The sequence below is a fragment of the Lactuca saligna genome, chromosome 6, assembly GCF_052625555.1.
Source record: "Lactuca saligna cultivar CGN05327 chromosome 6, ASM5262555v1, whole genome shotgun sequence".
Lineage (NCBI taxonomy): Eukaryota > Viridiplantae > Streptophyta > Magnoliopsida > Asterales > Asteraceae > Lactuca > Lactuca saligna.
Genome location: NC_136422.1, coordinates 27,200,795 through 27,223,339, shown reverse-complemented (window position 1 = coordinate 27,223,339; position 22,545 = coordinate 27,200,795). Strand labels below are relative to the sequence as shown.

At 33.2% G+C, this 22,545-nt stretch overlaps 1 protein-coding gene across 1 annotated transcript; it reads right to left on the bottom strand.

Annotated features, from left to right (window-relative positions):
• Positions 1–21,606: 21,606 nt before the first annotated feature.
• On the bottom strand, positions 21,607–22,155 carry LOC145002391 (uncharacterized). The gene is made up of 2 exons (XM_078961676.1): positions 21,922–22,155; positions 21,607–21,831 (listed from the first exon to the last, which is right to left on the bottom strand). The coding sequence occupies exons 1-2, from the start codon at positions 22,153–22,155 to the stop codon at positions 21,607–21,609; spliced, it is 459 nt and encodes a 152-aa protein (XP_078817802.1).
• Positions 22,156–22,545: the final 390 nt, after the last annotated feature.

Below are 22,545 nucleotides of genomic sequence, written 5' to 3'. Positions count from 1 at the left end.
CATATAAAACTTTAAACATTCATTTTATCTATCTCTATAGATTTTACGTTCCAAGAATGTATCTTGTCCTTCCTAAGTCTTTTATTTTAGAAACATTTCGAGTCAAAGTGAAAGGCATGGCATAGTCAGAATGTAATTTCTCATGATTAAGTATTTCTCATTCATACAAGATTAGGAATGTCACTACGCTCCCATTAGTTCATAGTAACACACATGTTCTATTCATTTTGATATGAAAGCCTACCTTGTTGTTTTACATTAAAATGATGATTGTAACATTGAGATGTTTTCTTTATATCCACAAATGTATCTCAAGCTTTACACATTTTGTTAGGATAACATGGATTAAGAAAACCTTCAGGCTAATCTATATAGATATCTTCTAGTAGATGTGTATTAAGAAAAGCGGTCTTTCTTGAAATCTATTTGCTATATTTCAGAATGAGAATATGAATTTATAGTAAACAATATCATTGTTGATCTAATAATAGCTACTTGTGAAAAATATTTGGTCATAGTCAGTGTTGTCAGTATGATAAGGACCATAGTTAGTGACATGAGTATGAGAAAAGACTTTTATAACAAGTTTTGCTTTAAATGTGTATAGGTATACATGCAATATATTCTTTCTAGAAGAAGCACATACTCCTTCTAGCCTTGCTATATAGATAAAGTTTAATCAAGATCATACTTATTATCATACATGGATTACATCACATGTTCCTGACTCTAAGTCATTAATCAAAATCTAGATCTGACATAGCATCTTGGTACTGATGGATTTGCTAGAAGCCATCAAGAAAAACTCATCAATGACCGATTCCATATTTCTCAAGTCATAGATGATTTCTACCACAAAAGAGAACAATTTGTGTTTGTTAATAGCTATTATTAAAGTTTCACGATCCCTTGTTAAAACTATTGCCAGCATTTACTACATCAGGTAATGGTTCTTGAGTTGCTTCAAGTTTCATGTACATCCTACTTGCTTTGTCATTAGAAGTTTACTTTCTACTAACTCAATTATCATAGGAATAAGAAAAACTTATTCTTGGTGGATTTGCTTATAATAATCTAAGAAAAATTTAGAGTATTATACAAATATGTATCTAGTATATTTTGGGTTTAAAAGCATTAGTCCAACATAGCCTTTAAATCCATAAAACATTTAATAAGATAGGGTGGATCCCTTCCATACAAAATCTTATGAAGAAAATACCATATCTACTAGTTAGTTGGTGTTTGACTCAAGGTACAATTGATAGTGTTCTGGTTATCCCAAGGAAATAATTGGATGACATTTCTACCGATTAGAAAGTAAATTATTCCAAGTAAGATTTAATTCATCATTTATTATAATTAAGGCCTTAGATAGTTCTTATTGGTTTGTCTTTCAACTTTATATTTGGAACCATCAAGTCTTCAGCAAATATTTCACAATTATGTTTTACCATGTGAAATATAATTTATAACTACTATAGTTGTTAATAAAGTTGATTTGGTATCTTATGATAAATCTTATATATTCATTAGAAATGAAGTAAAAAACCATAGTGTATAGTTCCTTAATAATTATTTTTCTCTACTACATAGTGAAAATATCATTAGGAATATATATATATATATATATATATATATATATATATATATATATATATATATATATATATATATATATATAAGATTTACATATGTCAAATAAACTACATTATTTGCCTTCAAGGATCCCTTTCTTGAAGTTGGATTATGTGAATGTCATTTATATAATAAAGATAACAATGTCAAATAGGAGATTGATTGTAACACCCCTAATCCCGCAGACCAAGAAAGGAAAGGATAAACCTAAGTCAAGGAGTCAACTCGTCGAGTCCAAGGAAGAACTCGATGAGTAGGAGCGAGTTCCGTGTCGTGGATTAAGTGACTGACTTGGCGAGTCGGGGGACTGACTCTGGGAGTCTTGCTTGGGTTGGGAAACCCTAATTTCAGGACTTGGTGCCCTATTTAAGCATCTCATTCTCATTTCCTTAGCCTCATGGATGCTTTCTTAATACCAGAACGAAACCCTAGTGCCTTCCATGAGTTTGTGAGCCATTGTGAGTATTTTTGTGTGTTGTGAAGCTTGAAGAAGAAAGTGAAGCCTTGGGGATATAAGAAGAGATTAGTAGATCTAGAAACCTCTTGCATTCTCCTCATTTTCTCGTAAGAAAGCTTCCACCTTGATCATTATGCATGTAGATCTCTTCTTTGTCACTTTTAGGGGTTTTTGGTCCTAGAACCCTAGCATGAGAAGAATGGACGTCCCAAGGGCTTATGTTTTCAGATCTAGCACCATTAAGGGTTTTTATGGCATAAAGGTGCAAGCTTTATGCCATAGGAATCCCCATGCAAGCATAAGAAGTGTTCTTTTGGCCTTTAGCTATGAGTGGAGGAAAAAGGCGGTAGCATTGCATGGTTATGAAGTGGTTGGGTCCGGATCTATGTTTTGGATGCTTTAAGACCCTTAGAAATCATCTAAATAGATTGGGATGTAGAGGGACTCGACGAGTCACTTGTGAGACTCAGCGAGTCAGACCGTTTTCCTGCCCTAAAACCCATTTGTTAAACGGTATGAGTTGAGTTGGTAAGGGACTCATCCGGTCTGGGTCCATAGTGGACATAAAGATCATCGTACTCGATGATTTCAAGGAGGAACTCAGCGAGTCCAAGGAAATATCCCTAAATTATGAAGGTGGACTCGACGAGTTCAAGGGAGAACTCGGCGAGTTAGATGAAGGAAGGTCGCAGCAAGTTCAAAGGAGAACTCAGCGAGTCAGATTAAGGAGGGTCTCGATGTGTTGAATGTGTACTCAACGAGTTCATGGAGAACTCGACGAGTAGCATTGAAGTCCAGAGTTTTGTGTGGAATGTGGGACTCGATGCGTTGGTAGGTCAACTCGGCAAGTTGAAGTCAAATCGGAGGGTTGACTTTCAACAAGTTTGACTTGGGTTGACTTTTGGTATATTGTGGTCTAAATGTTATTTTGGGTATTGATAGTTCGGGAAGCCGGAGGGTTAGTAGTTCAAGAGTTTCCGGTTAGCAGTCAGAAGTGTTCAACTAATCTTTAGCAGTGTGAGGTGAGTCTCCTCATTGTGTGAACGGGTCTAAGGCACCAATGTCGGCCCATTTAGTTTATGTATTATAGGAAGACCCAAGGGTTAGACCCAGGCATTGTGTGATAGTATGTTATTCCGAACCAAGGTCCGATGCTGGGCGGGTTCCTAAAGAAGGTCGTTATGTTATTGTTATTCCGGACCAAGGTCTGATGCTGGGATAAGCCCGAGGAATGTTTGCATGATAGTTTATACTTGTTGTCTGTGTGATACTTGTATGTTCCTAGTAGGGGAGGTGAGTGTGGGTGAGGTCCCGTATCTTAATACTAGCAGAGTACGGACAGGGTTCCGGTAGGTAGAGTTCGAGATTTCCGAGTACGAGGTTTTCACTTGCTAACTTACGAGGTGAGTGTCCTCACTATACTTACCTTGAGTGGTAACTTATGTGTGACCAGAGGGTCTTATGTGTATTGAGATATCCTTCTATTTCTTTTGTGATATCTTTATTATGTATTATATTGAGTTACTGAGTTGAGGGACCAGAGGATCCTCCTGAGTTGTGGGACCAGAGGGTCCCACTAAGACACATCGACCGGAGGGTCCTACCGAGTTATAGCCTTGAGTAGGTAATGTGTTGCATATGGTATTTTGGGGAGCTCACTAAACTTTATGCTTACTGTGTTATGTGTTTCAGGTAGTTCTGAGGATCGCGGAAAGGCACCGGCATGATTGTACACACTGGCGGAAGATTGTTTTTATGGTTCTGGGATTGTGTTTTATTTGTTGACATTTGAGACATATATGAATTTGAGAATTATGAAATGAGTTATATTGTGTTTTTTTAAATGAGAAAAATGTTGAAATTTTTTTGTCATTACATCCAACAAACCTTCACCCCTAGCATAAGTACCAGTGAAGGGTGATTTAGTCATTTTTCCAATTAAACAAGATTTGCAACTATCATCTGACTTTAAGTCAAATGACTCCAAGACTCCAGCCTTTTGGAGTTGACATATGCGCTTCTTGTTGACATGTCCAAGATGACAATGCCACAAGGATTCCTTATCCAAACTAGTGGAAGAATCAATATGCAATACATTATTTCCTAAGTTGTCTACAATCGACACAATTTCATATACACCATCACAAAGTAATGCTTTAAAACAAAAAAAACACCATTATAAAAAGCTTTAATACCACCACATTCATTATCAAATGAAAAAGTAAATCCTTGTTTGTATAAACCATGAAAGGAAATAATATTTCTTGCCAGTTCAGATGAGTAACAACATTTCTTCAAATCTAATATTAACCCACTACTAAGCAATAAAGAGTAAACTCCAATCTTGGTGACAGGTGAAGCTTTCCTATTCCCCATGATCAAGTTTATCTTTTCGTGCTCCACATCCTCACTTCTTTTTAGGCCCTGCAAATCAGAACAAATGTGAATTCCACACCATGTATCAAGGATCCAAGAATTAGTATGTGGTGAGTTATTAGACAATACAGTGTAAATACCTATATGGGTGGGTTTAACTTTTCCATCCTTAACATCCTGCAAGTATATGGGGCAGCTTCACTTCGAGTGCCCCTTTTCCTGATAATAGAAGCAGTGTGTATCCTTCGGGTTGGAAGAGGGAGTGGCAGAACCACTTTTGGTTCCACTCGAAGAGGAGCCATCAAGAAACTTTCCCTTGGTACCCTTCGAAGAAGTTTTCCTCTTCTTCCCTTTACCTTGCCCGATTGACATGACATGGGTGGTAGTAGGAATGGGAACAACATTTTTACCTTTGAGACTACTTTCAGCAGTCCTCAAAAGTCCTTGAAGTTTTCTAAGTGTAACCTCCTCCTTGTTCATACGATAGGTCATGCGGAACTGATCATAACATGAGGGTTAGGAGTGTAGAATGATATCTATTGCTAACTCCTCATCAAAGTTCATATTTAACTTTAGCAAATGATCCACAAATCTTTGCATTTTTTGTAGGTGGCCCATGATGGACTTTCCATCCTTCATTTTTGTTCTTATCATGGAGGTGATGATTTCATACCTTTACTGACGAGCACTCTGATGATATCTTTCCATCAGGTCCTAGTGCATCTCATAAGGGTAGAAATCTTCATAGGATTTCTAGTGTTCTGCTGTCATGGTAGCCAACATGATACAAAACACCTTAGTGGTATCCTTCTCATGTCTAGTGTACTCAGCAATCTCCTCGGGAGTAGCAGACGACTCATCGATGACCTTAAGCTCCTTGTAGAGGACATATTCCTTGTCCTTATAACGAGTGACCATCTTTATGCTCCTAATCCGATCATTGAAATTAGTTCCATCAAAGATGACTCTCCCACAAAGGTTCATGAGAGAAAAGGAGCTGGTAGGGTTTGAGCCAGAAGCAACATTATTGGAAGACATCTGAAAATCAAGAAAGACAAGTTTAAATTAGATATAGAATCCTTAGTAAGACACCCAAATGAAATATTAAGGCTAGGACCCAACACAATATTTTATAACTTGAATTAGGATGTCGTAATCCCAGCTACAAAATATTTGAAGGTAGGTAAATGACGATTTACCAATTTTCACCATGAAAAATGAAATAAATTATTAGGTTTTAATTGGATTGAAAATCCTAGATCTTTTGAGATTCATTGAACAATTAAATGGCATGTTTAAATCTCGATTATGCCCTTCAAGTTTGTGACTGAGATACCGAGGATCACAAACAAGGTGTGAATAACCATCCGAATTAACTTGGTACTCTTAATTTTATCACCTAATCGATGTGCTGGTTAACCACACATGCTCCACCAATCTATGAAAAACCTTAAGCCACCCTTGTTAAGTCCAAGTTAGTTTGTCGGTTAACCACACACGCTCCACTAACGACTTTAGCAAGGTGCAAAGTGTAATTTCATGGGTTAGCATCAATTTCACATTTTCCTAAAGTAACTAAGATTCGGATTTTATAAAAGATTTAGTTACTTTATATTTATCATTATACTTTTAATGAGAATTATAGTCTTTGTCCTACTCGTTCGGCTAATGACCCTCCACCAGTCAAGGAAGCAGTGGGTGAGAGTGGAAACCCATTAAGTTGCCATTTTATAGGCAACAACCTTATACCCCCCTTATAGATCAACTTCGTGAATGAGGCCTACTAATGGTAAGACTGGTTTGATCTTATATATATATATATATATATATATATATATATATATATATATATATATATATATATATATTATCAACTTATAATACTATAATAGTATAAGGGTTGAATTTTAAACTTTTAAAATTCTAGGGTTTGAAATTAAAGTTTTCTAAAGTGACTTTACAAATTCCAAAACTTGAGGTCAAGTTTTGAAACTATTCAAAACCTTTCATTTCTATAACTTATGAGTTTTAATGATTTCAATGGAAAAGAATTTTGGAATTCCATAACTTGAGGACAAGTTATGGAGTCCATTAAAAAGCATTTAGATCAACAATTACACTAACAAGCATGTCAAATAATTTCTATGATCTAACAAACTCATAAGCATGCATAATTCAAATCAACAATTTTCAAGTATCATATGAACTTAATATAAAACTATAAACTTTGACAATTATCATTGAAATTAGATAAGCACAATCATTACCACATCAAAAATAGGTTTATCAATTTAAAAACAATTTAGGGTAATGATCCTAGTCTAATTCCAACAATACAACTCGAAATTATGCACTCAGGGCCTCCGACTTGTCGAGTACATGAACCAACTTGACGAGTTGGATGAGATTTCACATGGACTTGTCGATTCCTCCCATGGACTAGGCGAGTTCACTGAACAGTGAGCAGAACTATCGATTTTTAAGCAATTTGCATCAAGTATAATTGAAAATAAGCCTTGGCTCTGATACCACTGATGATTTTTGAGCATTCTAACACTTCTATGGTGTACATGCAACCCTAGAAACTTTGGATCTATGTTTTCTCTATTATACATGCAAACTTTCATTTTCCAAGGTTTTCATCCTAACTAGCATATTATGGGGTATATGTATTACAAAACTAGTAGAATGACATACCTTTCTTGTAGCTTGGATTCCTTAAGACCTTGTGAGCCTAGCATCCCAAATGTGATTCCTCAAATGCTTCACACAACACTAACAACAAAAGGAATAACTTGAGAGAAGAATATTAAGCACCAAAATCAACTAGCCCACACTAGAATCACTTAAGTGCCAATTTGCTAACATGACGCTGCTTTATATAGTGTGCATATTAGGTTACACCATGTAACTCATGACTTTCCACATTCATCATGATCAATAGGTTTTAACCTCCATGGAGTATCCATGGTAAACCACATGGGTTTATCCCATCATGAAGAACTATGGATCATAAGCCCACTATATAAGAATGAATGATTTACCAAATCAATCCACATTTATTCAATTAGTCTCTTTTGATCACAAAATTAATTTCAAACTAATTCTTGATCAATACTAATTAAATCATTCATATCAATATATTAGAACTTATAATATATTAATAATCCATAAATATCCTCTTCTCAAAAAAGTCTATCCAAGTTGTTCTGATGCCATGCAACCCAAATGGACTATGCCAAATCGGGTCAAGTACATACCAAATATAGTTATGGACTTAGACACATTATCCAACATATATATATATATATATATATATATATATATATATATATATACACACACACACGGTTTGACACCTCCATCTGATGTTGCTAGCTACAACCCCTTGTTTGATGAATCATACCGGGTGAAGAACTGTCCTATTGTTTTATTTTGTTGTTTCTGACATCGATGAAGCATGCATAGTATTTTTTGGGTGCGCCCCTTTGTAGCACCAAATAGAGGCTGGTTTGATTCATATAGAAACGATTATAGTTTCATGTAGCGTCAAATACACTCAAAGACATGCATACTTGTACATTAATCAAGTATCTATGTTAAGTGTAATATCAATAACACTTATACTCGAGGTGCACGAACTTATGTCGGTATAGAAGTTATATAATAAGTAAACAAATATACATAACACATACATTTGTATTGTAAAACCAATTATAATTCAGGTAGGTACTTATACATTATATTTTATACTTATACATAACACATACATTCGTATTGTAAAACCAATTATAATCCAGGTAGGTACTTATACATTAATCAAGTATCTATGTTAAGTGTAATATCAATAACACTTATACTCTAGTTTTTTTGTTTGTGCATATAGATTGAAACTTACTTCCACACTATTAGAACTAATTTCTTATTTTTGTTCGTGCATATAAACCGTAAGTTACTTCCACACTATTAGAACTAATTCCATGAGGCCTTTTAAATATAAAAAGATATGGGAAATACGATTTCTCAAAAAAATTAAAACAAAAAACTAAAGATTACAAAGATTTGTATTTAGAAATATTGGACTTTGATGTAATGATTCTTGTAAACCCACCAATCTTACAACACGATGGAGAATTATAACAAAACTACCCTCAAGGGTAAATTGGTCAAGAGACCAACCAAAGAGAAATAGACCGATAACCAACAACCTGAACACTACAAAATCAATTTAATGCATGTAATTTAACATTTCAGCACAACAAAAGAGATCAACAGTTGTAAATGGTTAATTGTAGGTAAAATACACCAGGCTCTATGAATTAACATTGTAAATTCAGTTAGAGATGAACAATTACTTTAACTCTATACACAGCAGGTCCATGGAACACACAACAGGACTAAATCACCCCCAAGGGCAAAATGGTCCAAACTTGGATCAAAAAGAAAAAACCACTACCCCATAATTATTCCTTAGCACTGATGATGACAGGTCCTTCACAATCAAAAAATACAATTCACAATTCCAAAACAAGTTTGAGCCCGGCACAACAACCTTCATATCTAATCACATTTGCATTTGATCACATTTATATCTGATCACATTTGCAAGCCACTGCCAGTAGAATTCATATTATATCACAATTTTTAAAAAGTAAACATATCAATGTAGGAATGAGAATAAATTAATAATAATATCCCAAAATGATTGATAAGAGAAATAATATATGAACATAACATACCACCCATCCAGAGCCTTGCACAGTAGCACCTTCAACATTCATCTTGATCACTCATTCATATCTAACCACCTTCAACATAGCAGCACAACATCAGTTTCTTTGAATCGACCTCATCTTGAAACAATCACATTCAATTTTGATCACTTATTCATATTTGATCACCAATTCTGACTTGAAATCACATTCAATTTTGACTTTCACTGTATTGACCATTAAATTGAATTACCGACAATCAGCAAAAACAATTTTCTAAATTCGATTTTCAGATCAAACAAATCGATTCAACAATAATCATCATCTTCAACCACTTGTTACGTGACCTAAGAAGAAGCGAAGAAGAAAAGAAGAAAAGAAAAAAAAGATGTTTTAAACCACCTGTGGTTCAGGTTCTTCACCTTCATTTTTCTTCAATTCGACCTCATATTTCTTCACCCTCGATTCGACCTAATCTCCTCCTCACCAATCCTTTTCATATTATACGATTATTGGTTGTTGATTGGGTTCGGTACTTACCGTTTGACGGTGCTCAGTTTGATGTCATTCCTTTGATGTCGTGGCAGAAGACTAACCGAAGCAGGGGAGGAGCCAGAGTCGAGCAGGGGAGGAGTCAGACCATAAAAAAATTGGGGGAAGAACGAGATGCAAAAAACATATATGGAAGAGTGAAAGTTAGAGCATCCCACACCGAAGCTGGGAACATTATATCAAGGAAAATTACTCTATAAAAAGGAATCCTCCCTAAGAGAACAAATGCACTTATGTTTTAGGAAGGCAGGCTCCTTTGAGCTGGTGGGTCCTTTAGAGTCAGTTGGGCCGATTTGGTCCGAGTTGGGCCGGATTTGACCGATATTGACTAGTCCGTCTACTTTAACCCTCTAACACCTATTCGTAGGCGGTTGGAGGCTGCCAAGCGCCTAGGCGCCAATTAATCGGCCGCCTAGATCGATTTTTACAACCATGATATATATATATATATATATATATATATATATATATATATATATATATATATATATATATATATATATATATATATATATATATTGGTAAAACAACTATATATATTGTATAAACATACTTTTGGTTATAAAAAGTACATAAAGTCAAAACTTGTGAACTCACCAACATTATGTTGATGTATTTTAGTCGCATGTATTCTGATGAACATAAGACCAGGATGTTACACACGGTGTAATCTATAAAGATTCCTTGTTATCAATCATTGTTCCACTTTTGTTTGTATTTGGGCGTCGATCTGTTAAGACGTATACCGTAATTTCGTTATTACATAATGAAGAATGAAACAATGTAACTTTCAATTTGATATTAATATAACTATATTTTTGTTTTTGTATTGTTCAATGTCTCTTCGATAACTGTGATCCATGAACAAGCCACACCGCCCGACATTTCCACTGCTAGCTAGGTGTGTGACATATATGGATTTGTCATTCAGTGGTGATGATTCAACATTTTGAACAACCATTTCCATTTCGGTTCAATAAAACTCATCCATTTCTTGTCATGCATTGTTAGACTCAAAGTATCACCACTAGCTTCATTTTGACTTGATGATTCAAGCCTTATAATTTTTCAAAATGTTTTTAAACTTTCAAAAGCTAGATAAAAATCATGGAGTTTCAATCATCTTAGAAACATCAAGTCAAGGTGAAAACCCTCAAACAAATTCATAGATATAACATGCAACCAAATGATGATTTAATTTCTAGATAGTTTTAAAACACGATTTAAGCTTCAAATCAACATCAAATTCATATATATCTTAAATTTTGAAATGTGTCATTAGTGTAGCATGAAGCTTTCTAAAATGTATAACTCAAATATTAAGCCATGAATAAGTAATATGAGTATAATTATGATCTATAATATAAAGCTCACTAGATTTAGTAATAAAACACTCATAATAAAATTCACTAGAATTAGTAATAAAACCTCTAATCATTCGCTTCCAAGCTAAGAATGATTAGCGCAAACTTCACATTTTGGTCATCCAGACATGAATATGTGTAGAAACATCCCTTCACGTTTGATATTCACCTCAAAATAACAATCGGGTCCTGGCCCCCGCTAAACTCCAATGGCTTTGTATTACTGAACTTCTGGTACTACATCGTCCCACCTCTCTGAAGTCCTGCAACTACGACGGCTGCAGAGGTTGTGGCAGAAGCAGCCTGCATGACGGCGACATAATGTCTGTTACATTATAATCATTATAAACCATGTTATTTTCCAACTATTTGTATACCTAATGAATTTGGTTGCCTTTAATGAGAATTGAACAAAAACACAAGTTTTTTGGGTTCTTTTAAACAAAATGTTAAGTTTGTTGAGTTTTTTTTTAAATGACAAAACATGATTGAAGCTTTTTGAACGGTTCGAAAATCCGTTGGTTTTACAAGTCATTATCCGTTGGTTTTACAAGTCATTTTCCAGTTATTTAATTTCACGTGATAAGTCATATCGTTCGTTGACTTTCATTAACGGGTTGATCTTAATGAAAATTGAACAAAAGTATACGTTAGTTGGGCATTTTTAGACAAAAAAATTAAGTTTGTTGAACTTTCTTGAATAAACAAAACATAATTTGAATGTTTTGAACAACGGTTTGAAAACTTACTTACGCTTATAAGTCATTTTCCCTATATAAAATTTGAACTTATTTTAGTTTATGTATTAGAGTGCTTCTAATATAAGAGCTCATCTTGATTTCTCCCATCATCAAGTAGGAAGTGGATGGCTTGTTGTTGAAGGCTTTATCGTTTCTATATCTCCAAATGAACCAACAAGTAGTAAGGAAAATCGCATGTACTATTTTAATGTGGGCAACTGGTTTGCTGGACTTCTCCAAAAGTGATAGAATTTATTTAACCGATCCAAGGTTAAACGGATCCAAAGAGTACCATATATATGATCCCCACATGTTTTTTGTGAAGATGCATTTGACGAGTAAATGATCTACAGACTCTTCCAACATACCACATAGGTGGCAATTTAACAAGGCAGGGGGTACACCTACATTTGTTAGAACTACAAGGGAAAGAATCTTAATCAAGGTGGCTCTTCACCCAACGCAATTGGTTTTAATCGGCACCCTGTTGTTCCAACAATGTTTATACTTTGTCAATCATCACAATATTGATGTTACTTACATCATAAAACTATAGATTAAGATCGATCTTGAATCACATTAACTATAATTTTAATTTTAATTATCCAATATTAGTAGATATCAATGTTCAAATATTTCATGGGCTAAATGTTAAACAATCTTTTGCGAAAATCATCACAGGAAGCAGTTGCAACAAAGCCTGGATGCAATTTTAGGTCAAAACACACCTAAACCAAATTAAATCTTACACATCGTTCAACAAATAAACTCGCTATGATTTCAAACAAAATAATTAGATAAGACAGGAATATAAAATTTCTGACCCCTTTAAATATGCTAAACAAATCTTACCCACACATATTAAAACTGCATGACATATACAAAATACAATTTATTACAAACCAAAAATAAGCCATAACTATGTCCACTAATATAATTTAATTTAGTGAATATTAGGTCATGAAAATCCATTTTGATCAGTGTACGTAGTATAATGACAAATATTCAGAGACGATATTAGAAAGACAAAAGGAGACTAACCTAACTTTAACGATGTAAACAATATTTAGGATAATAAAGTTTATCGTTCTGGAATTAGTTAGGTTTATTTATATTATTATATATTTAGATATTACATTATTATTATTATTCAAAATAACTTAGGAATATTAAATTGAGATATAACATGTTGTATTATTTAAATTCATTTAACAATGGGGTAAAGAAGTGTTTTAACGACATCTTAGTCCGCATATAAACAAAAATTATATCAATCATTGATGAGCTTGTTTCATCTTTTCATCTTGCTAAACAGACCGAAGAAATTTTGCGTGGACTAGTTCATAAATCTGATTCTTTTTTTGGAACCGATCAATATATTAATAAAATAAAGAAAAGACATGGAAAATATCAGTACAATCCACATAAAGCTAGTGGCAAAACACAGAAACAGGAACAACACGAAAATAAAGCAACATTAAGCAATGGAAAATACATGTTAGGAAAACGGGCATTGAGACCAATTTGTCCATGTTAACTCCTTCCTTTTACCCCTGTTTTTCACCCAAAGAAAGCTCATATATTTGATAATATCTATGACTTTATCAGGTGGCAGCCGGTTGTTGTTAAACACTTTGTCGTTTCTTGTTTTCCAGATGGACCATAGCATACAGTAACAAATGGCCATAAACATCCTTCTTCTTTTGGAACACGATCCCCACTTGGCAGCAAAATCTAGAATTTCGTTCACCTTATGAAAATTTTCAGCTTGCACCCTACACCAACTTAGTACCCCATCATTGATCTTCGCTGCATACGAGCATGCCACAAGAGAGTGGTCTGGACATTCTTCAATATCCTCACACATCTGACAAGTCAATGATTCCACATATACCCCTCTTTTTGACAGTTCAGTTACGGTTGGAATTCTGCCCGCTTGCGCCCTCTAGATGAAGCATGATACTTTTAGTGGAATTTCTTTAAGCCATTAAAAATTAGAACCAATAGTAGGGGGTCTATAGTCCCATTTGTTCCTCAGGGCGCACACCGAGTAAGAACCATCCGGAGTTAAGCCACATTTCCATATTTCACTTATGGGATCTTGATGCTTCGAAAGCACCGAGCAGACGGGGATGTTCTTTTTCATGAGGTCATTCTTTATACCTGCAATGTTGTTCCAAACCCCGGGTAAAGTCTTCATCGAGTAACATACATCAAGTTTGGAACGAAGATTATGCATACAGTATATGACTGTTGCCCATAATTGACCAGGTTTGGTTCTAAGTTTCCACCACCATTTCATAATGAGGGATATGTTCAGAGCTTTTATCGTGCCAACGCCAAGTCCACCCGAATCTTTAGGGGCTGTCACTTTATCCCATGAAATCCAATGAATAACCTTCCTCTCATCAGAACCACCCCATAGGAATCTGTTCCTCAACCTTTCAAGAGTTTCAATGATGCCTTCTTGAGCCACAAATAAAGATAAATAATAAGTTGGAAGGTTGTCGAGGACTGATTGGATGAGGGTCAATCTTCCACCAAAGGATAGATTTTTAGATTTCCACTTTGAGAGTTTTTCTTTGAATTTGTCTATGATCGGCTTCCAATGTTTCTTCAACTTCATATTGGCTCCAACCGGGTCACCTAGATAGGTAAAAGGAAGGGAGGATGGTTCACATCCTAGAGGTCTCGCCCAATTTATCACCTCCTGAGTATCAACACCAATTCCAAATACTCTAGATTTATTAAAATTGACTTTGAGCCCCAATGCGACGTGGAAACAATGTAGGATGCGTGATAGGTTCTTGATGTTTTGCTTCGACCACTCCCCCAAGAAAAGAGCATCATCCGCATATAGCAAATGGGAGAGTGTTGGCCCCCCATTTGGCAAATTAATCCCATGGAAGATGCCTAGTTCACACTTCGACTTCATCGTTACACTAAGACCCTCCATTGCTATAATAAACAGATATGGAGAGAGTGGATCGCCTTGTTTGACCCCTTTGGATATAGAGAATTCTTCAGTTGGGTAGTCATTTACAAGTACTGAGGACTTGGAGGAAACAAGACAACCTTTTAACCACATTCTTATTTTGTTGGCGAATCCCATGTTCACTAAATTTGAGTCGAGGAAATCCCAATTTAATGAATCAAAGGCTTTATCGAAATCAACCTTGAAAATAAGTATCTTCTTTTTGTTCTTTTTTGCCCAGGAACAAACTTCATTCACAACCAAGGGCCCTTCCAATATGTTTCGTCCTTCAATGTACGCTGATTGCGTCTCGTCAATGCATTTCCTCATAAATCTTATTCGCTTTCAGATTTCGCAATTGACCATAATTATCAGAGTTTCCGAGTTTGATCTTATTGCAATGTTTAGCTAAACTCACTAATATTTATATTCCATGCATTCATATAACCTAATGTACGTAAACCACTTGCAAAAATCAATAAAATGCTCAATCGTAAACTTATTGTGTTCTTACTTTTTCGTTTACATTTTATTACTTTATGTAAAATCGTTTGAATCATTGTTGGAGTGCTTAAACTCTAACAATATAATGATAATCAAAGGAAAGCATAAATATCGCTTGTACAAAAAGCTATGTTTTGAAAACCGGACTTAACCGGTCGGTTTACGGATCCGATTCCTAGAGCCAAAAAAACATTCATCATGTAAACCGGTAAAAACCAAGAATTTTAAAAATCAATATATTTTTTAATTTTTTATATTTTTATATAATTACAATAATAATAATATAATTATGATATGATTCGTATTTTTAGATCGGTCCTACCAGTGAGACCAAATGAACCATAAAACTAGTCGTTGTCCAATCAAGTTTTCAAAACCTTACAAAAAAAAAGTAACACTTTAACCCGTCTAAGTTTTGTTTTTTCCCCCTTTTTTGAAAAAAAAAAAAACGTATTTATTTTATAGCCCGAAATGATGGGACGGGTTGAAATTAGCTTATTCTCAATCTCAATGGATCGTGACCCATTGTATAGGCTATTATAGCTTGTTTTCTGTCCATAACATATAAGGGATATGATGATTTGATGTCATAATTATCTTTCTTCAGTTTATCGCAGTACGTAATCTATTAAAAGTTTTAAATTTAATGATAACAAAATATATTTGCAGGTAATTTTATAAGGTTGGCTAATAAAACACCCTATTCTACTATTTAGACAACCCTAATTAATGTTTGAAATATTTTTATTGGTTGAAATTACATTGTTTTCCAAAAAATATGATTACAATAAGTTGATTATAGGTTGACTTTTTATAAAAATGATTATAGGTTGACACGTGTACCCTTTGTGAATGAAATTGTATGTATCCTTATTATTTTACAATGGGAATAAGACTAATTAAGGTAATTAACTTTTCGGTTTGTTCACATGTAAGTAACTATCTATTTTTTGTACACATCTAGGTAACAAATTTTTTGAAATTGTTCACATATGACCATTATGACCTGCTGTAGCAGGTTACCTCCGGCTACAGTAGGTCATAATGGTTACATGTGAACACTTTCAACAAGTTCGTTACCTAGATGTGTACAAAAGAAAAATAGTTACCCAAATATGAACAAAACCAAAAGTAAGAGTAAATTACACGAATGGTCCCTGTGGTTTGGGAGAATTTATGTGTTTGGTCCCTAACTTATTTTTTTAATTCGGATGGTCCCTACTGTTTTGTTTTGTTGCGTTTGGTCCATGTCTTACCTAAAAAGACTAGTGTGTCCTTATTAATTTAATTTTTTTAAATTAATTTCCTTATTTATGTATTTTTTTATATGTTTAAAAAAAAACTAATAGACCTCATATATCTGTATCTCCTCACCATCCTATCTTTCATAATCCTAAACTTTTATTTCTTTTCCATATTTAATGACAATGAAGTCTTCACCATCTATTTTTTTCGGTCCTTCAACTTCAGCGAACCAACACCACAACCCAATAAAGTGAAGAGACCGTGGGTTATGGTGTTTGTTCGCCAGAGTTAAAGGACCAAAAAAATGATGGTGAAGACTTCTATGTCACTAAAGATTGAAAGAAAATAGAGGTTGAAGAGGATGTGAGATGGGATGGTGACCGGTGGGACCCAAATTAAATTTTTTAAATGTGGTTTCAGATTTACGGTGAGAAGATACAGATATGTGAGGTCTATTAATTTTTTTAAACATATAAAAAAACATAAATAAGAAAATTAATTAAAATAAATAAATTAATAATGGCATAATAGTCTTTTTAGGTAAGACATGGACTAAGCGCGCAACAAAAATAAACAGGAGAGACCATCCAAGTTAAAAAGAATAAGTTAGGGACCAAATGCACAAATTCCCCTATACCATAAGGACCATTCATGTAATTTACTCTTACTTTTGATTTTGTTTATATTTAGGTAACTATTTTTTTTTGTACACATCTAGGTAACGAACTTGATGAAACTATTCACATATAACCAATATGACCTGCTGTAGCTGGATGTAACCTGCTACAGCAGGTCATAATGGTCATATGTGAACAGTTCTAAAAAGTTTGTTACCTAGATGTGTACAAAAAAAAGATAGTTATCTATATGTGAAAACCCCGAAAAATTAATTACCTTAACAAGTTTTATTCCCTTTTACAATTTATATTTTTACAATTTATATGAATAAGCCATACTTATATATGTGAAACGTTTAAATAAACTTTTGAAAAATAAATATGATTGTTTACGTGAACTGTTTAAATAAACTCTTGAAAAATTGTCATTTTCAAAATAGGAAAAAGTTTGTTTGAAATAATAATTTACAAAAATAATATACTAATAAGAATAATTGATTTACAAACCATATTAAGCATATATTAACAAATATACAAATAGAAATATTATATATATATATATATATATATATATATATATATATATATATATATATATATATATATATATATATATATATATATATATATATATATATATTTGTTTACGGTACATGTCAACCTCATCGCAAAGGAACAATTGATGATGGTACATGTCATCTTCATTATAAATGACACTTGACCAAATAAATTGATGACCTTGCAAGGATCTGACTCAGTTCTGACTATGATTATTTGACTTTATGGCATATTCTTGTCATGCATGTATTGTGTATTATGCATGCCCATGGCATCTATCATGATCATACATGCATGCCGATCACCATGATATTGGGCCTGATTAGGTAAATTGTCCAAAACTTGATTTTAGATTGCTCGGTATATAGAATGTGTTTTAAAGAAGATTTTATTTTGGGTATATTAATCAATTACCGATTATTAAAAGATGCTTTTGTATTGATTTTGATCCACAGTTCTCTCGAAGATAACGTAACGTTATGCAATATGTTTTAGATACTCCCCTAGGCTATCAGGAGTCTGTCTCGACAACCACTCGGCAATTGGCTACTCAACATTCGGCAATAGTATCTCGAGATTTTCCCTTATTTGAAAGGATATATATATATATATATATATATATATATATATATATATATATATATATATATATATATATATATATATATATATATATATAATTTAAAAACTCTACAACCCACATAAATGACAAGAAAAATAAATAGTGTGACAAATTCTAGGTAAGGCCTGTCGTGACAACAAAAAAAAATACATATGATAAAAATAACACTATTCCCTCTAACTTTATTATAGCAATTCTAAAAACCAAATTCAATTGAGTTTTTCACCAACTTTGGTTAATCTTTCTATTTCATATCTTTCTCATTTCCATCTTTTTACCTTGTAAACTGATGTATTTTATCCTTATACTTTGTAAAATATCAATTTAATCCCCTTAATTTTAAACTTTCTAAAATATCTCTTTGATCCCTTACATTTTTCACTCATCCACTTTTTTAAATATCGTTTTTACCTTTTTAATAAGATTTGAACTTTCTAAAATGTCACTTTCACCCCTTTCACTTTCTAAACTTTTGTATTTATCGTTCGTGGTATATATAATCACTCTAAAATTTTCCGAAATTTTTTTGATTTTTTTTCCCTAATATCGTGCAACCCTGATTTTCCCGTGACATCCTTACTATGAAATCTTGCGTCCGCCCCTGTATATAATTTGATTCCCCTACAATTACCGCCCATCAACAAAGGCTTGAGTCACCAACGGCCAGTATATTGGGTTAGGTTCCGTTTGATAGTTTCTGTCCGTAAAAGTGTTGTCTGGGAAAGTTTTATGATCGGGAAAGAAATCATGTTGTTTGATTGTACATTTGATTGATTGTGTTAAATGATGAAAAATGACTCGGTTTATGTCTGATAGTGGTGGGATGGATGAGATTTTTTTTAAATAAATTACGATGATGGTGGTATTATCCAAAAAAAGAATTAATCTAATAAAAATGAATTAAATAATATATAATATAAATTATATTTATTAATATATAAATAATGTTTATTATAAATAATATTTATGAATATATAATAGTCCAATAAAAAGAATTAATCCATAAAAAGGAAATTTAAAAAAAAAATTAAAAGAAATTAATAATCTAATAAAATAATATTTATTAATACATAAATATTATATATTTGAATAATATTTCTTAATATAAAATGATATATTAAAAAGTACTGATTCAATAAAAAATAAATTTTAAAAAAAGTTATTTAAAAAAATTAATAATCCAAGAAAGAAAGAAAGAAAGAATCAGGGTTTGGTGCATAATTGTCTTTCCAGCCGGAAAGATATGATTTTGGGGTTTTATGGGAAAGACACATCTTACCGGGAAAGATCTTTTTTTTGTACAAATCAAACATTTTTTCCGATCCATTCAGTCAGAAAGATCTGTTTAAACTTAAAAATATGCGTATCAAACGGGGCTTTAGTTGCATCTTTTATAAAGTTAGACATCTAAAATAAAGAAATTTGTCGTTGTGAGCTTTGTCTCATCTTTTTTTTTATTAAGTATATTCTTGCTTTTGTGAAAAAAAAATAAAAATAAAAATCTGCTTGATATCTTTATCCCTTTTTTATGGGGTGATGAGATTATTTTAATTTGCAAAAGCTTATAAGTTAATATTGATATCGTATAAAAAATTCCATCTTCTTATCATTTACCATTTCATTTTGTTGTTGAAAAACTACTATATTTGCTAAAATTCAAGGGAAAAGAAAACTCCATGATACTTGACTAATCAATTCAACTAACCAATGCTCAGTTTTATTAGAGGTGGCCAATCAACAAAAAAGGATATCAATTAAACCCGAAACTTTTTTTATCAAACACTAGCCCAAAGCGATTAAACCCAATAAATTTGATTCATTTCAAAGTAAAAGCCGATATGTAATGTGATGCAAAAGAGAGAGTTTAAGAATCCAACATAATTCTAACCTTTTTGTTTGGCCCAACACTATGTTGAGGTTTGTGTTGGGATAATGAGATAAAAGGTAATATATTTTTTGATTTTTACATATTTAATCACTGATTTTTTTTCGTCCACATTTACCCCTTCAACTTGTTAAATAGGTCCAACCAGTCATCAGACTGGAATACCTAGAGTTTGTTGGCATGTCACCTTAACCTAACCGCTCTTCTCGAGCTTCTATGCATACTGCTTACAGTCAACCCGCACCAGGTATCTTGGCCTAGAACATATAGTAGGACCACCTCAACCTATCCCACCACCATATGGCTATCCCAAGTAAAATATCATGAGAAAAACCTAAAGAAATTATTCATAAATACTGAATGGGTACAAAAACAAAATTGACTTATTTTGTAACAATAAAATATTAAGGATTAAATGTATACAAAAATATTAAGGACTAAATTTTTACAAAGTGAGAAATATATTACAGTATTAAGTCATTTTTACCGGCTAACCTGGAGTAGCCGGTTATAAGGGCTAAATGTGTACAGTTTAATAAGTTGAAGGGGTAAATGTGGATGAAAAAAAAGTCAGTGACTAAATGTGTACAAATCAAAAAATGCATTACCCTTTTAAGTCATTATGCCTTTTGTGTTTTTGTGTTTGACTATTTTGTAAAGAACAAAAGAAAATTACATAAGAACATTAGGTGTCGGCAACTAGTCATAACACTATTTTGATGTCACCTCACATGTCAGATCACCAATAGTGGATAAATGGTCACCACATTAAATCTTGTTATAACACAAACTTTTTTCCACTTATAATTTTTTTTTCGATTTTTTTTTTAAATTTAAACAAATATATTTTAAATATAACATAATAAATAAAACATAATGTTTTAAAATTATAAATAACATAGAATAAAAATAATTTTTTAAAATTAAATATAACATAGAAACTAAATTATACATAACATCCAAATTAAAAATAAAAAATAAAAAATAAAAAATACAACGCTATACATTAAAAAAAAATTTAACTAAACGCTATTCGTTATCATTATCGTTACCATAGAAGATATAATCCGCCAAGCCCTGTAGAACTTGTTTGTGTTTATTTGCATCATAAATGTCAACGACTCGATGCAAATACTCTGTTGTTCCTGGTTGAAATTGAACGTGTCTTAGCCCGTTGGGATACAGTGTGCAATATTTCATCCTTTATCTTCCCGTATCATGTTATGCATTATGATACATGCATACATGATATATCCTAGAGTTTCTAAATCCAATGGTCGTATTGTATGTTAAACTATATGTCACTTCGCCTTCAGCACTCCAAAAGCACGTTCCACATCCTTACGTGCTCCTTCTTGTCTTCTCTTAAAAAAAATTGTCTCTTTCTTCAACCGGGAGTTGGAATGCCTTCACGAATGTTGAATATTGAGCATATATTCCATCCGTAAGGTAATACCCATATTTGTATTCATTTCCATTTACCGTGAAAGGAGCATTCGGGGCCTTTCCATTCAAAAGATCATCAAATATTGGCGACTGATCAAGAACATTGACGTCGTTGTTGGAACCCGCAACCCCAAAAAATGCATGCTAAATCCATAAATCTTGAGAAGTAACAACCTCTAAAACCAACGAAGGCGATCCATAATGACTACTTGTGTATTGCCCTTTCCATGCTACCGGACAATTTTTTCCATTTCCAGTGTATAAAATCAATGCTTCCGATCTTCCGGGAAACCTATGGCATTCTTCATGCGCCACATACAATTCTTGCAAATCAAGCAACGAAGGTTTCCGCAAATACACGTCTCCAAATGTTTCAACAACACCCATTGACAATGTATACAAACTCTCCCTTGCGGTTCTTTCAGACATTTTTATATAGTCGTCAATGGTTTCGAGTGACTCCCCCATAGCCATCAAACGAATGGCCGCAACATATTTCTGCAACGTTGTAAACCCTCGTCTACCTCTAGCATCATATCTCGATTGAAAAAATTCATACCTAAACATAAATTAACTATAGTTTAAAAGTATAGTACATTTGTTGTAAAATTAAAGAAACATGTAGTAAATTTGTATTTATTTCGTATAAAAGTATAGTAAAGAAACTATATCGGATTTCCAAGGCGTTGGCGGTCCATAGGAACACATTCCTACTCAAACAAAATCTTCTTTGAAGCTCTTCGACCCGTATACACAATTATCCGCAAAGTAATTGCGATGTAGATGTGTGTGTCCTTGCGTTTTTTGTTTAACATCGCACGTATTGTTAGTAGCGGGGTTGGGTCTGATTGTAGCAGA